Raw genomic sequence first — 17,362 nt, 5'->3', positions numbered from 1 at the left:
CAGGAGGCAGCCACAGAGCAGCTAATGCAGCACCTTCCCTGCCTCCACTCTCATTCCAGACAGTGGTTTTGCTCTTCTCTCATTAACTTTTGTGAAGTGATAACAAAGTATGTTTTCATGTCTACTTCTCTGAACTGGAATGGTGGCAAGGCATACCAGATGATATCGATGAATTCAGGAATTTGCAAAACGGGAGAAAAAGTCCTTTTCAAAGTCAAGGACATGGGAGCTGATAGAAAGGAAATGGCCAAATTGCTTCAAAGCATCTCTGACAGGTGAAGTAAAAATGAAGCCCCAAACTATTGTTCCCAAAATTTTAGGGCTGCGTTTACTCCTTTGAGAGAGTAAACCTTGGATTCATAATCTCTCTAGTGTACCTGCATCAAGTATACACTACGGCAAAATTATAAATTACTGGAAAAACAAAGTCTAATGGTTTCACTCATACACTATAATGAACATCAGAAAATGGTATCAGATCTCAAATAACACAATGTTGCTTCTCCACAGGTGCCTCATATATACATACATACATACATACATATATATATATATAATGTGAAATGGAACTGGATCACAGCCTGGCTTTCCATATAAGCTATACCACTCAGACGAGCTAGAATGCTAACACCAAGGAGAGGTGAGATGGGGCCTCACGACCCAAGCCCTTCTTCATGCACGTTGCAGCTTCTGTGCTCTTGTAAACAACAGATGATTCCTAGCCTTCTTCTTTTTTTCTTTTTTTTTTTTAGGAAGGTGCAGCTTATAGTGACCCATGCAGGGATCGAACCAGCAACGCTCTAAATAACTGAGCTAACCAGCCATCCCTCCTAGCCTTATTCTTGAATACTCATTTATCTCATCATAACTGAAATGGACCACTTCCCCATAATGCTCTCTGGCCCTGGCTCCATCTTCCATCCATTCACTGTGAGGGGCCAGTGGAAGCAGGCATTCTCCCTGCTCCCCTCTGCCCTTTTCTATCAATTATTCTCCCAAACTAATCTCTCCCTATTGAAAAATTCACATCACCCTCTTATATCATCTCCTCCAGCATGTGTCCCTCCTTTTCCTTTCTCTGTACCCCTTCCCCTGATATCAGTCTTTGGTTGTCCCATCCCCCACTAATCACTTTAATTCTTCTCACATTCTGACCTCAGGGTTACTCATCTTGTCAATTCTTTAAAAATGTTTATTTCTATTCTGCTGAAGTTTGTCCACAAGTTCAGCTATAACTAGTTCCCAATTATCTCTCAAAAGTTCCCGAGATCTCAGTTCTACAACCCCTTTTCTCACCATCCTCTCACTGAATCTGCTCTTTGTCTTCATTGTAACTGCCAGTCTCCTGACCCCTGACCCAGGGTAAAAATCAATAAGCCCTTCTGGCTTCACTTTCTTCCATACCCCCAAAGACCCCAAGGACACTCTTCTACTCATTTAGATTCCTTTGTCCCTTTGTCCACCATGTCCCGCCATCATGTCCATCCAAGCCAGTCTTAAGCCTGAGGAAGACTGCAGTATCTGATTTCTCTACTCCTACTCCTTGTGGCTAAAAATTGCTAAACATGATAGATGGAAAAGGTGGTAGTGGTGATGGCACACTTTTTGAGAAGTTTTAGTGTCAAACGCTCTCATGAATGCTCTCCATGCCTTACCTTATGATCAACTTCACTCCAATGGAATGCTCTGTAGTTAAGTTCCACCTGGGTTTTCTGGGTTATTGAGCAATCATTGTTTCCATCTTTAATGAACCCTTTATCTTATTTTTCATAGTGGCCCTTTCAAAGACTTAACACTTCCCTGGAGTCTACAGCCCACTCCCATCTCTGAGACCAGCTTACTTAGTGTTTTTGGAAAGATAAAGGCCATTCAAAATGAGTTTCCTCATAAGGAGCTTCTCTGCCTCCTGCTCCCAACCCCCTACTCCTCAAATTTCCTGAATATCTTCATCTAACTTTTCTGTGTCTTTCCCAAACTAGAGGTTCTTTCTGAAGTCAATCTTCCCTTTAAGCCCTTGATCCCCTTCTCCCACTTGCTTCCTCTATTACCTTCTCTCTCTTTTTTCAATGTCTTCCTCTATGTAAGATCCTCCCCTTCATCTGTCCAAGTTTTCCCCATCCTTTTAGAATCTGCCTTCTTCCCTACTAGCTCCCTCAAACTATCGACTTTTCTCTCCCCTGGGGAAAGTACTAAAGTGTACAGAACATTCCCTGCCTTTGCAGGAGCAATAGGACAGGTTTCCCTATAAGCTGTAGGTCTCATTTCTCTGCATTAGCTCTCAAAACTAAACAAGTTTCTCCATGTGGGGAGCCCAGAACTGTTTGGACCATTGAAGAACCCTACTTTGGGCAGAAAGCTGGAAGCTTTGTGTATTATCTGGAAGTACACGGCATTACATTTGATAGGATGTGAAGAGAAAGCAAAGTCTTTTTACTGGTCCCTGTCTCTTCGTGTCTTGCAATTGTTATTTGACTTCAGTCTGAACTAGAGCAGAGAGGCAGTCCAGTTTGGGTACACCTTGTGACACTTCTTTCTTTCCCTAATCTCTCTCAGCCAATCCATCACTAAATCCTGACAATACCATTATCTTCTTATCTTCTGTTATTTGCAATTGCCACAATCTGCTCTCACTCATCTCCCTGTTCCAGCCTTGTCCAGCTCAATTCCACTCCCACACTGCAATCAGAACAACTTTCCTGGAATATATCCTTGCTTGAAATCCTTCAGTGGCTCCTGAGTGCCTAAGGAACAAATCCAAGCTCCTTAGCCCTTTAGGACCTGGTCCCTGCCTGCCTTGTTTTCCCCGCCCCCACTCCACCCCATGCCAAGCTCTAGCCATGCCAGCTAATTGTTCACCAAATCCCCTAAACTCTCTCCAGCCTCTGTGCTTTTGCCCTTTGTTCAGTGCTTATTCTTCCCCTCTACTGGGATTAACCCCCTTCCCCGACTATCTTCTGGACAGTTCAGGGATCATCTTCCCACCAGTTCCAGGGGTCTTCCCTTCCCAGGGACTCTGGGAGGTACCCCAGGCATCCTTCTACCCAGGTACTTTTCATGCAGAGCTGTTCTCATCTGATTCTTGTCTGGTTCACACACTAGACTATTAGCTTTTTATCAGGAACTGTATCTGACTTGCCTTTGTAGTTCCTCTGTTCAGCAGAGGGCCTGACACATACACATATATAAATGTCTCTTGAATGAATAAATTAGATTTTAAAAGAGAGATAAAAAATGATATTTGTAATATTTAGTACCTCAGTACTGTTTATTTTCATGATGTTGTTAGGTAAGCAAATAGAGATGAATTTGCACAGATTAAAGCCAAGAGGCAGAATTTACACAGATTAAGGCCAAAAGAAATGGAAGATTTTGAATTAAAAAGACCATGTATACTATTCTACTATTACTGCTAAGATTGATTGAGGGTTAATTCTGTTATCAATGCTATTCTAAGTTATTATGTTTTTTTTATGTATTGACTCAACCCTCAAAATTACCCCCATTTTATTGATGAAGAATCTTCAAAACAGAAAAATTTAATAACTTCTCCATAAGTGGCTGAGTTGGAATTCAAACCTGGCCGAGCCAATGGTTTTAACAACCACATTGTACAACCCGCTGTGTGAACATAATTGGCCGGAAAAGCAAGTTATGTGTTTGCCTCACTCATCTATGCACTTACCTCAATTTGTCTTTGTTTTTTCCACCTTAACTTGGAAAGTCACAAATTTACATATATAGAATTACCAGCATCAAATGATATTTGAGAATTTTTCCAGATAGGTTTCAAAAACACCTATGTAGCCAACTCCTTGCCAAGTTGCTAACAGGTATTAATGTATGATAGGCAGCAAGTTGTGTCAATGACATGCATTGTGTTCCCTTTAGAATTAATTTTCATACCTCCTAAGGAAGTGGCTGTTTAAAGTTTTGATACCTATTTGCGAGGTTGCATTTTTTAAAGTGACTTTTCAAAGAAACACAAACTTCTGAATGAAACTGAAGATTACAAAGATGCTGTGGGAAGACTTTGCCACTAGATGAGGCTTCTGACAGCATCAAAGGAGTTAACAAAGGTAAAGAAAAATCAGAGACAGGAGGTAAGAGAACCTGGAGACTGACTTTCTAAGGAGAAAAGTCTTTAAATAGAGAACATACATTTAGACAGGCAAGTCAGGCAAAAGTGGAAAGCAGAATAACTTTGCAAACTAAGTCTCAGAAATTGTTCTGCAGTAAATTTCAGAACAGAGAGACGGGGAGGAGATACCTAGTTGACTTAGGGTATTTAAATGCTGAGTTTGTTTTTTTGCTTGGTTTGTATTTTATTTCATCTTCATTTTTGGTGGTGGTGCTGTGGTGTGTGTGTGTGTGTGTGTGTGTGTGTGTGTAGGTGGGTGGTAGAGAGGCAATGGCTGATGTACAGGAACAAACGCAGGGAAAGAAAAATAATTTCAGTTCCCCTGAGCTTAAACACAAATTCTACTGCTTCAAAAAGGCACCAAGTTACAAGAATTTCTGTGTTTTTCTCTCTCTACCCAATAGGCAAGCCAAGAAACAGAAACTGCAGTGGAAAGGGGAAAGAGGAGGAAAAAATTTGTTTTGAGCTATCCAAAAGAGAGCCTGGTGGTGGTGGGAAAATCAGCAAGATATTGTCACCTTGAAACTATGCCTCCAGCTCCAAGAGTTCTGATTTCTGATGCTTTTTGATTTGTAAACAGTTTTCTGCAGAATACATGAATATTTCTAGACCTTGTGACTTGTGATATTTTATCTTCCTCACCTCCAGTCTTTCGAATGTTCTTTTAATAATAATGGATTAGAGCTTATCTGTATCATGGCCAGTTTTATAAAACCAAATAATTGCTGAGCTGGGGAAGCAGCTTTATTTGCATTTAATTTTTTTAAAGAGAAATTCTGCCACCCTCTGGACAGAAACCAAAGATCTATTTCTAAGAGACCACCACAGAATGAATACTGCTTTAAGCAATTGCCCTTAAAAACAAACATTTACTTTTCAAAATCTACCCTGTAAAATAAAAAAGGAGGGAGAAGAATCACAGTTGCTTTAGATAACATACACAACACTTGGAGGGGGGAGGGATCATTTAAAAATACTAAATTGCCTCTAAGAATTTTTTAACTAAAGAAAACAATCTCAGAGTATATTAGAGAAAAAGCCTTCAGCATTTAACTTGTAATCTTTCCCAAATCACTTTACAGCCTATGTTTCTGTTCTCCATTCTGTAACAGTGAAATAAAGATTTCTCATGCAATCTCAGCTGTAAATGCTTTCACACAGTTACCTTATTGGTTTTTTAAAAATCCACATTTATATTAAATATAAATATATGTGTTGTATATATGTGTTGATTTTAACTCGAACACAAGGGCTGAGTGAGATGTCAGCTACAGTGGAGAGAAATTAGCCCTAAGAGCATAAATGGGCAGCTTATTTCTGAAGCTCTAACACTGTCATCCACTGGGCATGAAGTACTTAATATCATGTAATTGAAACGCTCAGAAATGCAGGGATGTGATAATTACCAGTAATAATGCTGAGCAAATCAAAACACATGACATGCTGCTTTTATAAATAACCAGAGAAAGGAAGCAGGAAGACACTGAGTACCATACCTGGTTTTAACAACAGGGTTTAGACGCTTCTGGTCTTGAAGGACCTTGGCGAGCTGTTTTTGCAGAAACAAAACCTTTCCGTGGGCTCCTTGAATAAATGGGTGGTCGAGGAGATGTGTGATGGAAGGCCGCTTTTCAAAATCCTTAATAAGACACCTGTTCGCAAAAATCAACAAACAATCCAAAGTATTATCTTAGACACCTGGGTCCTCTATGAATATGGGAGAAAGGAGAAAAAGTTCATTTATAAAACCCAGTCACTAACCCAATATAGCCCTTTATTCATATGTACTAGAACATAGAAAAAAATTAATTCTCTACTAGTTGAATTAGTTAAAACATCAGAAATCTATTTTAGTTTGTTTTAAGTACATATTGAAAACACAGTTGATTTGAAGTACTCAAAACACTGAAAAAAATCGAGTGATCAGGCTGAATTTTCTGTTTGAATTTTCATTCAAACAGAAATGTTTACAATGGAGACAAGTTGATTAGTTTATCTACCTTATTTTGGTAGCATATAAAATTACATAATATCACTTAAATGTAATATGAAATGTCCACTATTTGATGGTGGAGAAAATACATTTAGGAGTTTGCAAGGAAAGAAACTAATCGTAAAGAAACCTTCAAACAGAAGATTCAACACCTTGATTTCTAATGTCTTCTGAAGAAGCAGAAAAACCTCAGACCAGACAGTGACTATGATATACTTCAGATAAATTGGAATGGAATTACGCAAACAAGGAACAAAAAGTCCATTCTAAATGGTAAAAACTGGGTTGCATTTAAACTCTGCAGTTAATTGATCAAAACTGCAGTAGTAGAACCACTTTCTGTTTCAGATTCAATGCCCTTTTCAAAGAAAACAATGATTTAGTGCATGCTCTATGTTATTAAAGATGATTTTGACACAAGGAAATTTCTCCTGAAATCAAATCTGATGAATACTCCTCCAATTACCACCACATTTCCATTCTGATTAGCTGTCCTCCACAGGAGAAAGATATTTTAACATCCGCCCTTTTAAGCTATCAGTCTTCAGCTCACAGAGGAGGCTTAGGATAAATACTGGATGTCACGCTGCCCACTCACTCTGTGAAGTAAATGTTTCCAGTTTTCCCAGCAATGACATACCGACAATATCTAAAGCACAACAAATCTTAAATAATGAAATGCACTGACCAATGGTAGAAAGTTCAGCCTCACCTTGAGCATCTTTTCCAAACATTTAAGCAGAATTCCTCAAACAATTCTCAACTGTTGGATTTACAAAAGACTATCCTTGGCGGTTTACACTTCGAACCATTTTCACGTTCCTCACCTTTTAGTCCTGAAAAGGTTTTCAGTAAATTTCCTACTCACTCCAGTTTAGAATTGATTCAGGGGGTTTTCTATCTATCGGAACTGGAGCTTTCAGCTAGAAAAGCTGAAAGAACCTAGGCTATCTCCATTCTGCCTCCCTCATGACTGTAAATACCACCTCTGCCTTGCCATGGGAAGAAATCAATCATTTGACTTTAATTGGTTCAGGGGCCTTTTGTAGAATCTATTATTTTTCCTACCAAAAAAAAAATAATCAATACACATACTTAAAAAATACTATATTCATATCTGTAGTCCAGCGACCTTCCCTGGATTCCATGTATATTCATCTGTATACATATATATGACTACGAAAGGAAAATAATTGTTGATGTTTCCGTAAGCACCTGGAAAAAAGGAACCTCTTGGGAGTTATGGTCAGTAATCTAGGTGAATGGCCCCGTCTTCCTAGCTTGAGGAATGATGTATGAAAACTGCTCAGATGAAAACAGTCTGAGTCCTCTGAAATCCCGGGTCTCACAACTAAGCCTACCCAGTGCTCTGGGCCAGGTCACATCACATCTGTCTCTCATCACCAAAGATACATACCTCCTGTACCCTAGCATATCCCCAAACATGGGGAGATTTCTTAATAGGTTTCTTCACCTAATGTTTCCCTCTTTTTGTTTTCTTTCTTCCTGCGTTAGCTTTTGAAGTTTCATCTGACTGCCAGTCGGTGCTCTTGAAAAAGCAAGAAAAGGACAAGAGCATGAGGGCAACCCGCAACTGCCTGTTGACTCATGCCAATATCTCAATTGAGTAAACTCGGGGGGCTGAGACTGCGTGTGGGATGTGTGACAATTGATGGAGAAGTCATAGCATGTGAATGGGAAAGTGGGCTGGTGCTGCCGCTACCTTCCTTCTCAGGATAGGTGTCTTGGGACAGTGTTCTAGGTGAGGCCTAAAAACAGGGTCCTCCTGGTACTACTGCAGTAATTAAATCGCCTTAGCTAGGGTTTGCGAGAGGCCAGGAAACCCATACTCCTGCCTTATGAAAAACAGCCCTCTACTGGAGTCTGGGGATGCAATTCGAGGTGCTATATCTTGTTCCAAAAATGTAACATCCACTGGGGGAGCAAGGTTGCCAATAAGGTTGCAGGGTTGTTTGCTATTTTGGAGAGGATCTCTTTCTAGATCACAGAGGGGGTAAAGAGAAAATGAGAACTAAATAATGAAGTGAGATAATCTGTTGTCTCTTGAAGATCCAAACAATGAAGATGGTAGGCATTCTACTCTCTGGAAGAGGATTTGTTAGGTCTCTCAGTAAGACCCAAGTGGGCTGCATGCCATAGCACTGGATCAGCAAAACTGAAACTGAGTGTATATGGCAAGAATGCTAAGCAGAGTTGTGACACATCCAACTGCACTGGAGGATTTCAGAAGGGCACGAAGACCTTGGGGGTATAGCCTTATTCTAAAACCTTCTTGCATACTTTTTTCCTCATGGGGAGCAAACAGCCAGACTGAAACAGAATTATTCTTTTACTGATAAAGGAAAGTTCTACCTTGGGAGCAGATATGGCTAAAAATCATGCATTACTAGAAACAGGTCATTGTAATCATATCATCTCATTTGTTCAGCAAACATGTATTACTCAGCCAGAATTAGCTAAAATAAATTAATTAGCTAAAATAAAAAATTATGACCCTTTTCCTCAAGGAGGTACAAGCTAATTGGAAAGATGGAAGGACAAGAGAAACACAAGAAATAACAGAAGCCAGTGATTGCTTATATATTTAGAATAAGAAACAATCACCCCAAAGTGTAGGGTTGGGGAGCTAAGAGACGGAGATTTTCTATTCTAACCCCTCTTATATGAGGTGAGGAAGTCAAGGTCAACTCCTGATAGTGAGGAGGCCAATTCCCTGACTCCAATGAAAGAATCCTTCATATTCTGCAATGTGTTGTTAAAAATGGCACAGATGCAATGTGCAGAATAATACTGGGGGTGGGGGGTGGGGTGTCTCCAGTCAGGGAAAACTAGTGAAGCAGGTGAAAATTGAGCTAGGTTCAGGGGAAGTCTGGGAACTAAACTGAACTCAATTGGTGGAGAAGAGGTAGAAGGCATTCCAAGGCTGGCAAACTGGATCAGCAATGCAAGAAGCCTGAAGTGCAGCCAGAAACTCAGGAGGCTACCAGAACATTTACCTTCATTTCTCCCAAGCTGCCTCCTTTGATTACCTAAGAACTTTAGTCCCTTTTCCAGCTTTAACTAGGGCACGCTCTATTGCTTACGTCTTTGCAATTTGGTGTCCCAAACTCATACTGTTATTTTTGTCAGGTTGTCATTTTCGTCTTATTCTTCTTCCAGGCAAGGATTTAGTGGATTAAGCTAGAATAGACTGCCCAGATCTATAAGAACTCATGGCAGCTTCCATGTCCTTTTAAAAAGCATGATAAAATCCTCTAACTTGATTTGAAGAACAAACATGGAAAACTAAGGAAGTTATAATATGCTTGTTCGTTTCCGGATTGCTTATTAAAGCAGAAATTACAAATTCCAGATGCAGAATATCTCCCCCCTGCCAGGGATTGGTAAATTTTACAAGAGAATGCATAAAATGTTGATCTCTGTGTGGGAAATGGGGGCCAGCCTGTGTGAGGTGAGTTGAGTCAAATACTAGACATCTAAGACCTTCCACTGAAAAGTGAAACTAGTATTCTGGTCATTGCAAAAGGTTTGGGAAACACTAGTGATTCTTTAAATGGAGTAAGCCCGGAGTTTCATAATGCACGTTCTTAGAAGTGCGGGGGTGAAAAAAACAGCTTAGTTTTATTAAGTCCATGTTTCCAAACTTATTGGCCACACACCCTCTTCTGGGTCAATGGAAGCAGAACCCTACGAATGGTACCTTCGGAAGCTCTGTTGTGAGAAATCAGCACCAGGCTTTTGGACTAGGTGGCAGAATCCTCATCTCAGCTGACTGAGGGGAGACACTCAGCCCCTAATTGTCACCAGCATGTTTAAGACACCCACTAGTTCTGCAGAAGACAGTGTCTCCAACTGGGGTTACACATTCCCCAAACTCAGTTCTTCCCACAGTCTTTTACTCTGGATGGAAAAAATTGAAGAAGGACTAGATTGAGGGAACACTAGTTTTTTCCAAAATCATCAGTCATTCTTTTTTTTTTTTTTTTTTAAATTATTTAAAAATATCTGGCTTTAGGTGTGGTTATCTTTGTGCCTGGACAAATCAAAACAAAAAAATAAAAATGTAAAACTACCAGATGTATTACCTGGATTTACTCTGTATTTATAAGGCCACGGTGAGTGGTTTGAGTATGACAGAAAAGTCCACTAGGAAAAAAAGGAAGTAAATTCCAGCCTTGAAGGAAATTAATCCATTACCTAATTTGAAATTCTAGTACTTTCTATCATTCTTTCTTGACTGAAGATTAATTCTCAGACTTTATTAGCGTCACCACATTAAACACAGGTTGTTGCAGCCAATTGCTGGGATCTCTCAGCCTGGCTTCTGCCAGAAACAGGTAAAAAGGAGGTATTTCTAAACAAGAAACAAGGTCAGGCTTCTGCTCTGGACTCTGAAGCTGGCAGTTCCTGTGTTCCCTTGCTCCCAAACAATAACACTGTCGAGACACAGCTGCCTTGTTGCTGTCTACTGCCATTTCATAAAATTAAATGCCTGCAAGGGGGAGCTATTTATCAAGAGTCACAGACGGATGTTTACCAATGAATAAAACACTTGATAAAGAGCAGCTGAAAAGTCAAAAACTAAAAATACTGGAGTACTTGGTGAGAAAAATATAAGGGTGAGCAATCTTATTCCACACACTGGGGCAAAACAACATGAACACTTGGGATTTATGTCTCTTCTCATTTCTTTTTTAACATTCTTTCATACTTTTCTTATGGGCTTGCTACTTATATTGTTTCTGTGGGCACAGATTAGCCATACGTTTTGATCTGAGCAAACATTTCCCTGTCCTGTGATGCATTGTGCTGCTCGGCAGTTCCTATCATCATCAGATGAAAGCCTGAGTGACAAAGAGACCTCTGCATCCAGAGGAGAAATCCTCCAGAGGGTACACTAATTATAGGTTAAATATCGGGGCCCATGGTTCTGTATCTTGGAAGTAAATTTCCATTTGGTAGACAGGACTATGACAAACACAGGCATTTTCCCAAGATGAGTAATGCCTCAAAAAAAGGCAGGCTGAGAAACTTGACATTGCATGTATTATTTCAGTAAAACACCACCTCCCCATTTGGTGGAATATTTAACTGCATTCCAGTTTTCATTAAGTTTACAAATATTGCATAAGGTAGTGTTTTAAAGTCTCACTGGCGAGAACTGAAAACTACATGCTAATTTCACATGTAGGGTGCGAAAGTGGGGTCCTTATCTGAAACAGAAACTAAAAACCGGGCATGCATGACTCAGCGAGACAGGTCTACAGTTACCAATCAGAAAGAAACAGTCAGTATTCACTTAAAAGAAAAAACAAACCCTGAGAAGGTAGGACAGAGGGTTTTAGAATAGGAAGCTCGGCTTCCTTTTGCAGTGGGTCATGGGAGCAGATTCTGTGTGGCAAAGTCAGAGAGAGACTGCAGGGCTACAGGACAACAGAGCCGCTGCCATCTTCCCTGAGATACTGGGGCTAACAGAACGCAGATGCAGGGTTAGAACCATCAGCAAGTCAGCCCCACATTTAGACAAAGCTGTCAGCACTGAAGGTCCAGAGTGAGCTCAGGGGAACCCAGGAACGAAATAGAAAGGGAAGAAACATGGCATTTCCTAAAGCCTGAGGCTGGGGACAGAGAAGAGCCAACTTTTCTCACGCAGGAAGACTCAAAGAAGGTGACCAGAGAAAAAGTGTAGGATGGTTTGAAGCCAAAAGGGCAGAATCTCCCTCCAGAGTAAATGAATGCACAGTGGCTGGAGAGAGTCCCCAGACAAAAGCAGGGCCCAGGACTTAAGGACCCCCCTAAAGGCAGAGAACTGCCATGTGTAACCTGTAATGACCCAGGGTTGCAGCCTGCGCGACCCCTGCGAACACAAGTACCAATTTACCCTTATTCCGTGTAAGATCACGGTGGAAAGTTCGCAAAATTAATTGTCCGTCCTTCATATGTCTCTGATCCCCTGATCAATAGTAAATAATTAGAAAAGCCCAGACTAACTCATTGTGTCCTTAGGGAAGGTAATGTGGTAACAAAGCTTCTAGATCCTCAAGCATTGCTTGTCTGGGGACAAGCTGGGGATCACGGCTGGGAGGGGCTGAGGGAAGAAGAATATGCCATGGACAGTGGGCAGAATCGGTTTGGGAGGAGGAAGAAAGAATGAAAATGCCAAGCAAGGAGGTGAAGTGAGGAGAAGGGCCAAGAGGAACCAGGCCAGAGCCAAAGAACAAGTTAAGATGGGACTCAGGGGACACAGAAACTGTCCAAGGAGAAGCCAACAGAGGGCATAGTAGTGGAGGTGCAGCTTTATTATTGTTGTCATTGACACTTCTTTCTTCTGTTGAAGCTGTGCTTTCAAAGTGCCACATGGCAGCTGCAGAGACTAGAGATAAGCATGCTTTCCATTGGACCTGCCCTAGCCACGGAAGATCCCAATTTTCGTGGCCGAGGATTAAGGCAGTCTTAAGGATGGTAACCGGTGACGCCAAGTCACCACATTCTCCCTTCTCTTTGTTTTCTTTGTTTCTTTCTTCCTTCGTTGGGAAAAGCATTTTGTAATTACATAGATATTTCTCCAGGTAACTCCAGCATCATGGTTCAACCAGGGAGCCGGAAAAAAGTGAACCATTACTTCATTGCACAGCCCCAGCCACTAGTTCATTAGACTGTGAATCTGTGTTTCAATCCCACCTTCTGGTTCAGAGTTGTGGAAGGCACGATGCCTGGGCGATGGGAATCCTGTGATGGCTCCATCTCTCAGGCGGCAATGGTGCCGTTTCCCAAGGATCTGCGTGTTCCCTGCTGCGACAGCTGCTGCGGAGTTGCCCCTGCAGCAGCCAGGCCACTGCCTCTTGCAAGGGGCTGAAGTTGGCAGCCGGTCAGCCCGAGACTCAGCACACCAGACGTAGGCCCTGGCTTCCTTTCGAAGTCTTTATTTCAGGTGGAATTTCTCTCTCTCTCTCTCTCTCTCTCTCTCTCTTTCTTTCTTTTTCCTTTTTTGCTTGCAGCAGCCCAGGAAGATAAGGAGCAATTAAAGAGGGACATGATGGCTGAACCCAGAAGAAAAATGCTTATGGAAAATGTGGGTGAATCAAGGCAAAATAATCTAGATATTGGCAAGTCCATTTATTAAAGATATTAACCTTCATGTTAATTATCAATATAATATAGATTCATATAACATATACAATATATATTATATTACATAATATTATATTTAAATTATTATTAATATTAAATATTTAAAATAGTTTATTGATTTATTTAAATAACAATATACCAAACTCACTATTCTTCCAAACATGACACATGTAGGAAGATGGGTCAATTAAGTTTGCAAACTCATCCTAGAAAAAGTGCTACACACTTCATTGCTGAATATCACTACAGTCACATTTGAAGTATTCCCCTCGGGAACTATGCACCGACACCAGTGCCTAGTTCACTCTTCAAAGCAATTTTGGAACTCTTTTTCTGGAATGGCCATCAGAGCTGTCGTCGTATTACCCTTGATATCCTGAATGTCATCAAAATGTCTTCCTTTCAATATTTCCTTTATCTTTGGGTAAAGAAAGAAGTCATTGGGGGCCAGATCAGGTGAGTAGGGAAGGTGTTCCAATACAGTTATTTGTTTATTGGCTAAAAACTCCCTCACCGACAGTGTCGTGTGAGCTGGTGCATTGTCATGATGCAAGAGCCATGAATTGATGAAAAATCCAGGTCATTTTCGTCTTTTTCATGCAGCTTTTACAGCACTTCCAAATAGTAAACTTGGTTAACTGTTTGTCCAGTTGGTACAAATTCATAATGAATAATCCCTGATATCAAAAAAGGTTAGCAACATCGTTGCAACAAGTTCGCAAACTTAATTGTCTGACCTTATACTCATTCACATGAAAAAAAAAGTTTGATGGCCTAGTATTGGGGTAGTAATATATAAAGGTTAAAAGCTACGGTTGGGTCAAACCTAACTCTGTTCTTATAGATATGCAATGGTATGCAAGTTAATTCAGTTTTCTGGATGTCAGTTTCTTTATCTGTAAAATGGTAATATTATCATTGTGAGAAGTAAATGGAATAATCCATGCACAGAGCCTGGTACAGGGTGAGCACTTAGTAAATGCCAGCTATACAAGCCAGCCACTATACTGGGTGGTGGGGACACAATCAGTCAGCCCATTGGAGGAAGACCACCACGGCATACCCAATTCCAAGCAAGATGAGTGCTATACAAAGAAATGTTAATGTGCAATGGCTCCTTGAGTTAGACTTGAATAATACGGTGCCCGTTAATTAGCTACTTTTTCTCAGTGTGATTTTCACTACTGAGGACAAAATTATTACATGGGAGATGTCCTGATCAGAACTTTGAAAGTTCTGGGAGAGGGGGGACTTTCAGAGTCTGACAATTCAGCAAAAGCAAAGAACTTTGCCATTTTCAAGCTCAAGCCTCTGGGCACTCCTGTTTTTGAATGTCTGGCAAATTTCTTTGATTTAAAAATCAATTTCCATTTTGACAAACAGTTATGGTCTGCTTCTTAGTCCAGACTTAAGTGCCGGGGGATATAAGAATTCGAATCCTCCCCTTGATCCTACTTGCCATGCTGCCCAGAATTAAATCCATAATTTTCATTTGTATGCATTTTTTTTTTCCCTACAAGAGGAAGCAATGAACAGTACCCAGCCATCCCCTATGAGAAATGAACAACCAGTTCCATAGTGCATGACTGACCATGCCATGCTCAGGACTATCCTAGGACTGGGTGGGGAGTAGGCGAGTACAAAATAAACCAAAGATGTTACGTAAGAAACTTATCTTCTGGGGTAATACCAAATTTACACATATGAGACATTTAGAGAACCAGGTGGGACTGAATTCATTGATTCATTCAAACACTTACTAGGTACATATTTACTGTGAATGGCACTCCAAAAATCCTTGGAGTGAGACATTAGCTTTCATGGAACTTCGAAACAAGTAAAAGAGTAGATATGGACATAAATAATAATAATTCAAGGCTGAAAAGTGTAAGCACTAGAGTGGCTCAGATGAAGTACACAATTCTAGCTGGAAGAACAGTGTTTCACATGGGAGATGACACTTGGGTCTTAAAGGATGAAAGAGAGATTGACAGGAAGTGCAGGGGAGGAGCATTCCAAGTGCAGAGTACAGTAAGGATGGAAGCCCATGGCAAAAGGAGGGCTCATATGGGGAACAGAGGAGAACACGATAATGTAATTGTAACAGATGAAGGTCAGAATCTGACTGGGAACCTCTCCTTCAGAACCTAGAAGACTATAGCCGTGAGCTTGGGTTTTCTGTCTAAGCCACAGTGAAATGGCCTTTTCTGAGCAGGGAGAAAACACAATTAGATCTTTGCTTTAGAAAATAAAACTGGCATCACATTAGAGAGTAAATTTGAGGGAGGGAGGGGATCCATTTAGGAAAGATACAGTCTGAATTAAGGAAATGGGAAAGGAAAGATGATGGTTATAACTGTGGAACATGAAAACAAGTCAAGAGTGTAGCAGGAAAGAAGAAAGGACAACCAGCGGAATCTTTGGCCAACTTAAATTTAGTGGGTGGAGCTGTAGCTAAATCTTCGTGAACATAACAATCTACCTTTTTACCCTTACTACCCAACTATAATCTCCCTCAGTGGAAACAAAAAGCTTTTACGTTACCAATTCAATGATCTCTTTTTAGTCCTCATTCTACTCAACTAATGAATGAGAACTGAACCCACCTCTCTGTTTACTAATGGTCACTGTTGACTTGCCCCACCTTCTTTTTTCTCCAGTTTTTTTTTGTGTTTTTTTTTTGTTACAGTTGATATTCAATATTATTTTATACTAGTTTCAGGTGTGCAGCACAGTGTTTAGACATTTACATAATTTATGCAGTGATCCCCCAATTAGTCTAGTACCCACCTGGCACTATATATAGTTGCTGCAACATTATTGACTATATTCTTTATGTTGTACTTTACATGCCATGACTATTTTGTAACTACCAACTTGTACTACTTAATCCCTTCACCTTTTTTACCCAGCTCCCCAAACCCCTTTTCTCTGGCAACTACTAGTTTGTTCTCTGCATCTATGAGTCTGTTTCTGTTTTGTTTGTTTATTTTGTTCTTTAGATTCCATATATAAGTGAGATCATACGGTATTTTTCTTTCTCTGTCTGACTTATTTCACTTAGTATAATGCCCTCTAGGTCCATACATGATGTCATAAATGGTAAGATTCATTCTTTTTTATGGAATTGAATATGTACTGCATCTTCTTTATCCAATCGCTTACTGACGCGTACTTGAGTTGCTTCCATATCTTCTGCCCACCTTCTTGAAACTTTCTTTTTCCTTCTCCGCAGTGATGCTATATCTTCTAGTTATTCCCTTATTTCTCTGACCACTCTTGCTCATTTATTTCCACTACGAGGTAGAAAAAGATGATAAGGCAGTGGAGATAGGCTATGCAAAGACAAGGAGGAGTAGAAATAGAATGACATCATTTATCCCCACAGGCTTGTAACTTGCTGCTCCCCAATCAGACACTTCGCCTGGTGAATTAAAGTTGCTGAACTAGATAATTTAAAGGGAATTTTCATCCTATGCAGAAGGCCATTTGTACTCTTTGAGACTCACAATTTCAAACAAGTCTGCAGTTTCTGCTTAAAATAAGTGGGTTTAACTACCGTGTACACATCTGATGCAAAGTAAAAATTGAAAGCGTAAGAAAACCAACAAAAACTACTCCATAAAATTTATAGTTGATTAATTACTGCAAATGACTTTTATAACAGCTTTGATGAGATATAAATCACAAACTATACAGTTCAACCATTTAGAGTATACAGTTCAAAGAGTTTTAGTATATTCATACAGTTGTACAACCATTACCACAATCAATTTTTAGAACATTTATCACCCCCAAAAGAAACTGCATCATCCATTAGCAGTCCTCATTTCCCCTCAACCTCTTTATTCCCCAGCAACTACCAATCTACTCTGTGTTTCTATGAATTTGCCTAATCTGGACATTTCATATAATACGTGTGGTCTTTTGTGACTGGCTTCATTCACATAGCATAATGTTTTCAAAGTTCATCCATACTGCAGCGTGTAACAATATTTCATTCCATTTTATTGGTAAATAATGCTCTATTGTATGGATATACAACATTCTGTTTATCCATTCTTCAGTTGATGGGCATT

At 40.2% G+C, this 17,362-nt stretch overlaps 1 protein-coding gene across 1 annotated transcript in view; it reads right to left on the bottom strand.

Moving 5' to 3' along the window:
• MYO3B (myosin IIIB) overlaps positions 1-17,362 on the bottom strand; it is a 461,719-nt gene that overhangs the window by 245,872 nt on the left and 198,485 nt on the right. The window contains exon 9 of the mRNA XM_074337823.1: positions 5,635-5,790. Within this exon, the coding sequence (XP_074193924.1) occupies positions 5,635-5,790 (156 nt within the window). The remainder of the gene's footprint in view (positions 1-5,634; positions 5,791-17,362) is intronic.

The sequence above is a fragment of the Rhinolophus sinicus genome, linkage group LG01, assembly GCF_036562045.2.
Source record: "Rhinolophus sinicus isolate RSC01 linkage group LG01, ASM3656204v1, whole genome shotgun sequence".
Taxonomy (NCBI): Eukaryota; Metazoa; Chordata; class Mammalia; order Chiroptera; family Rhinolophidae; genus Rhinolophus; species Rhinolophus sinicus.
Note: the sequence above shows the minus strand (reverse complement) of the source record. Positions and strands in the feature narration are given on the sequence as shown.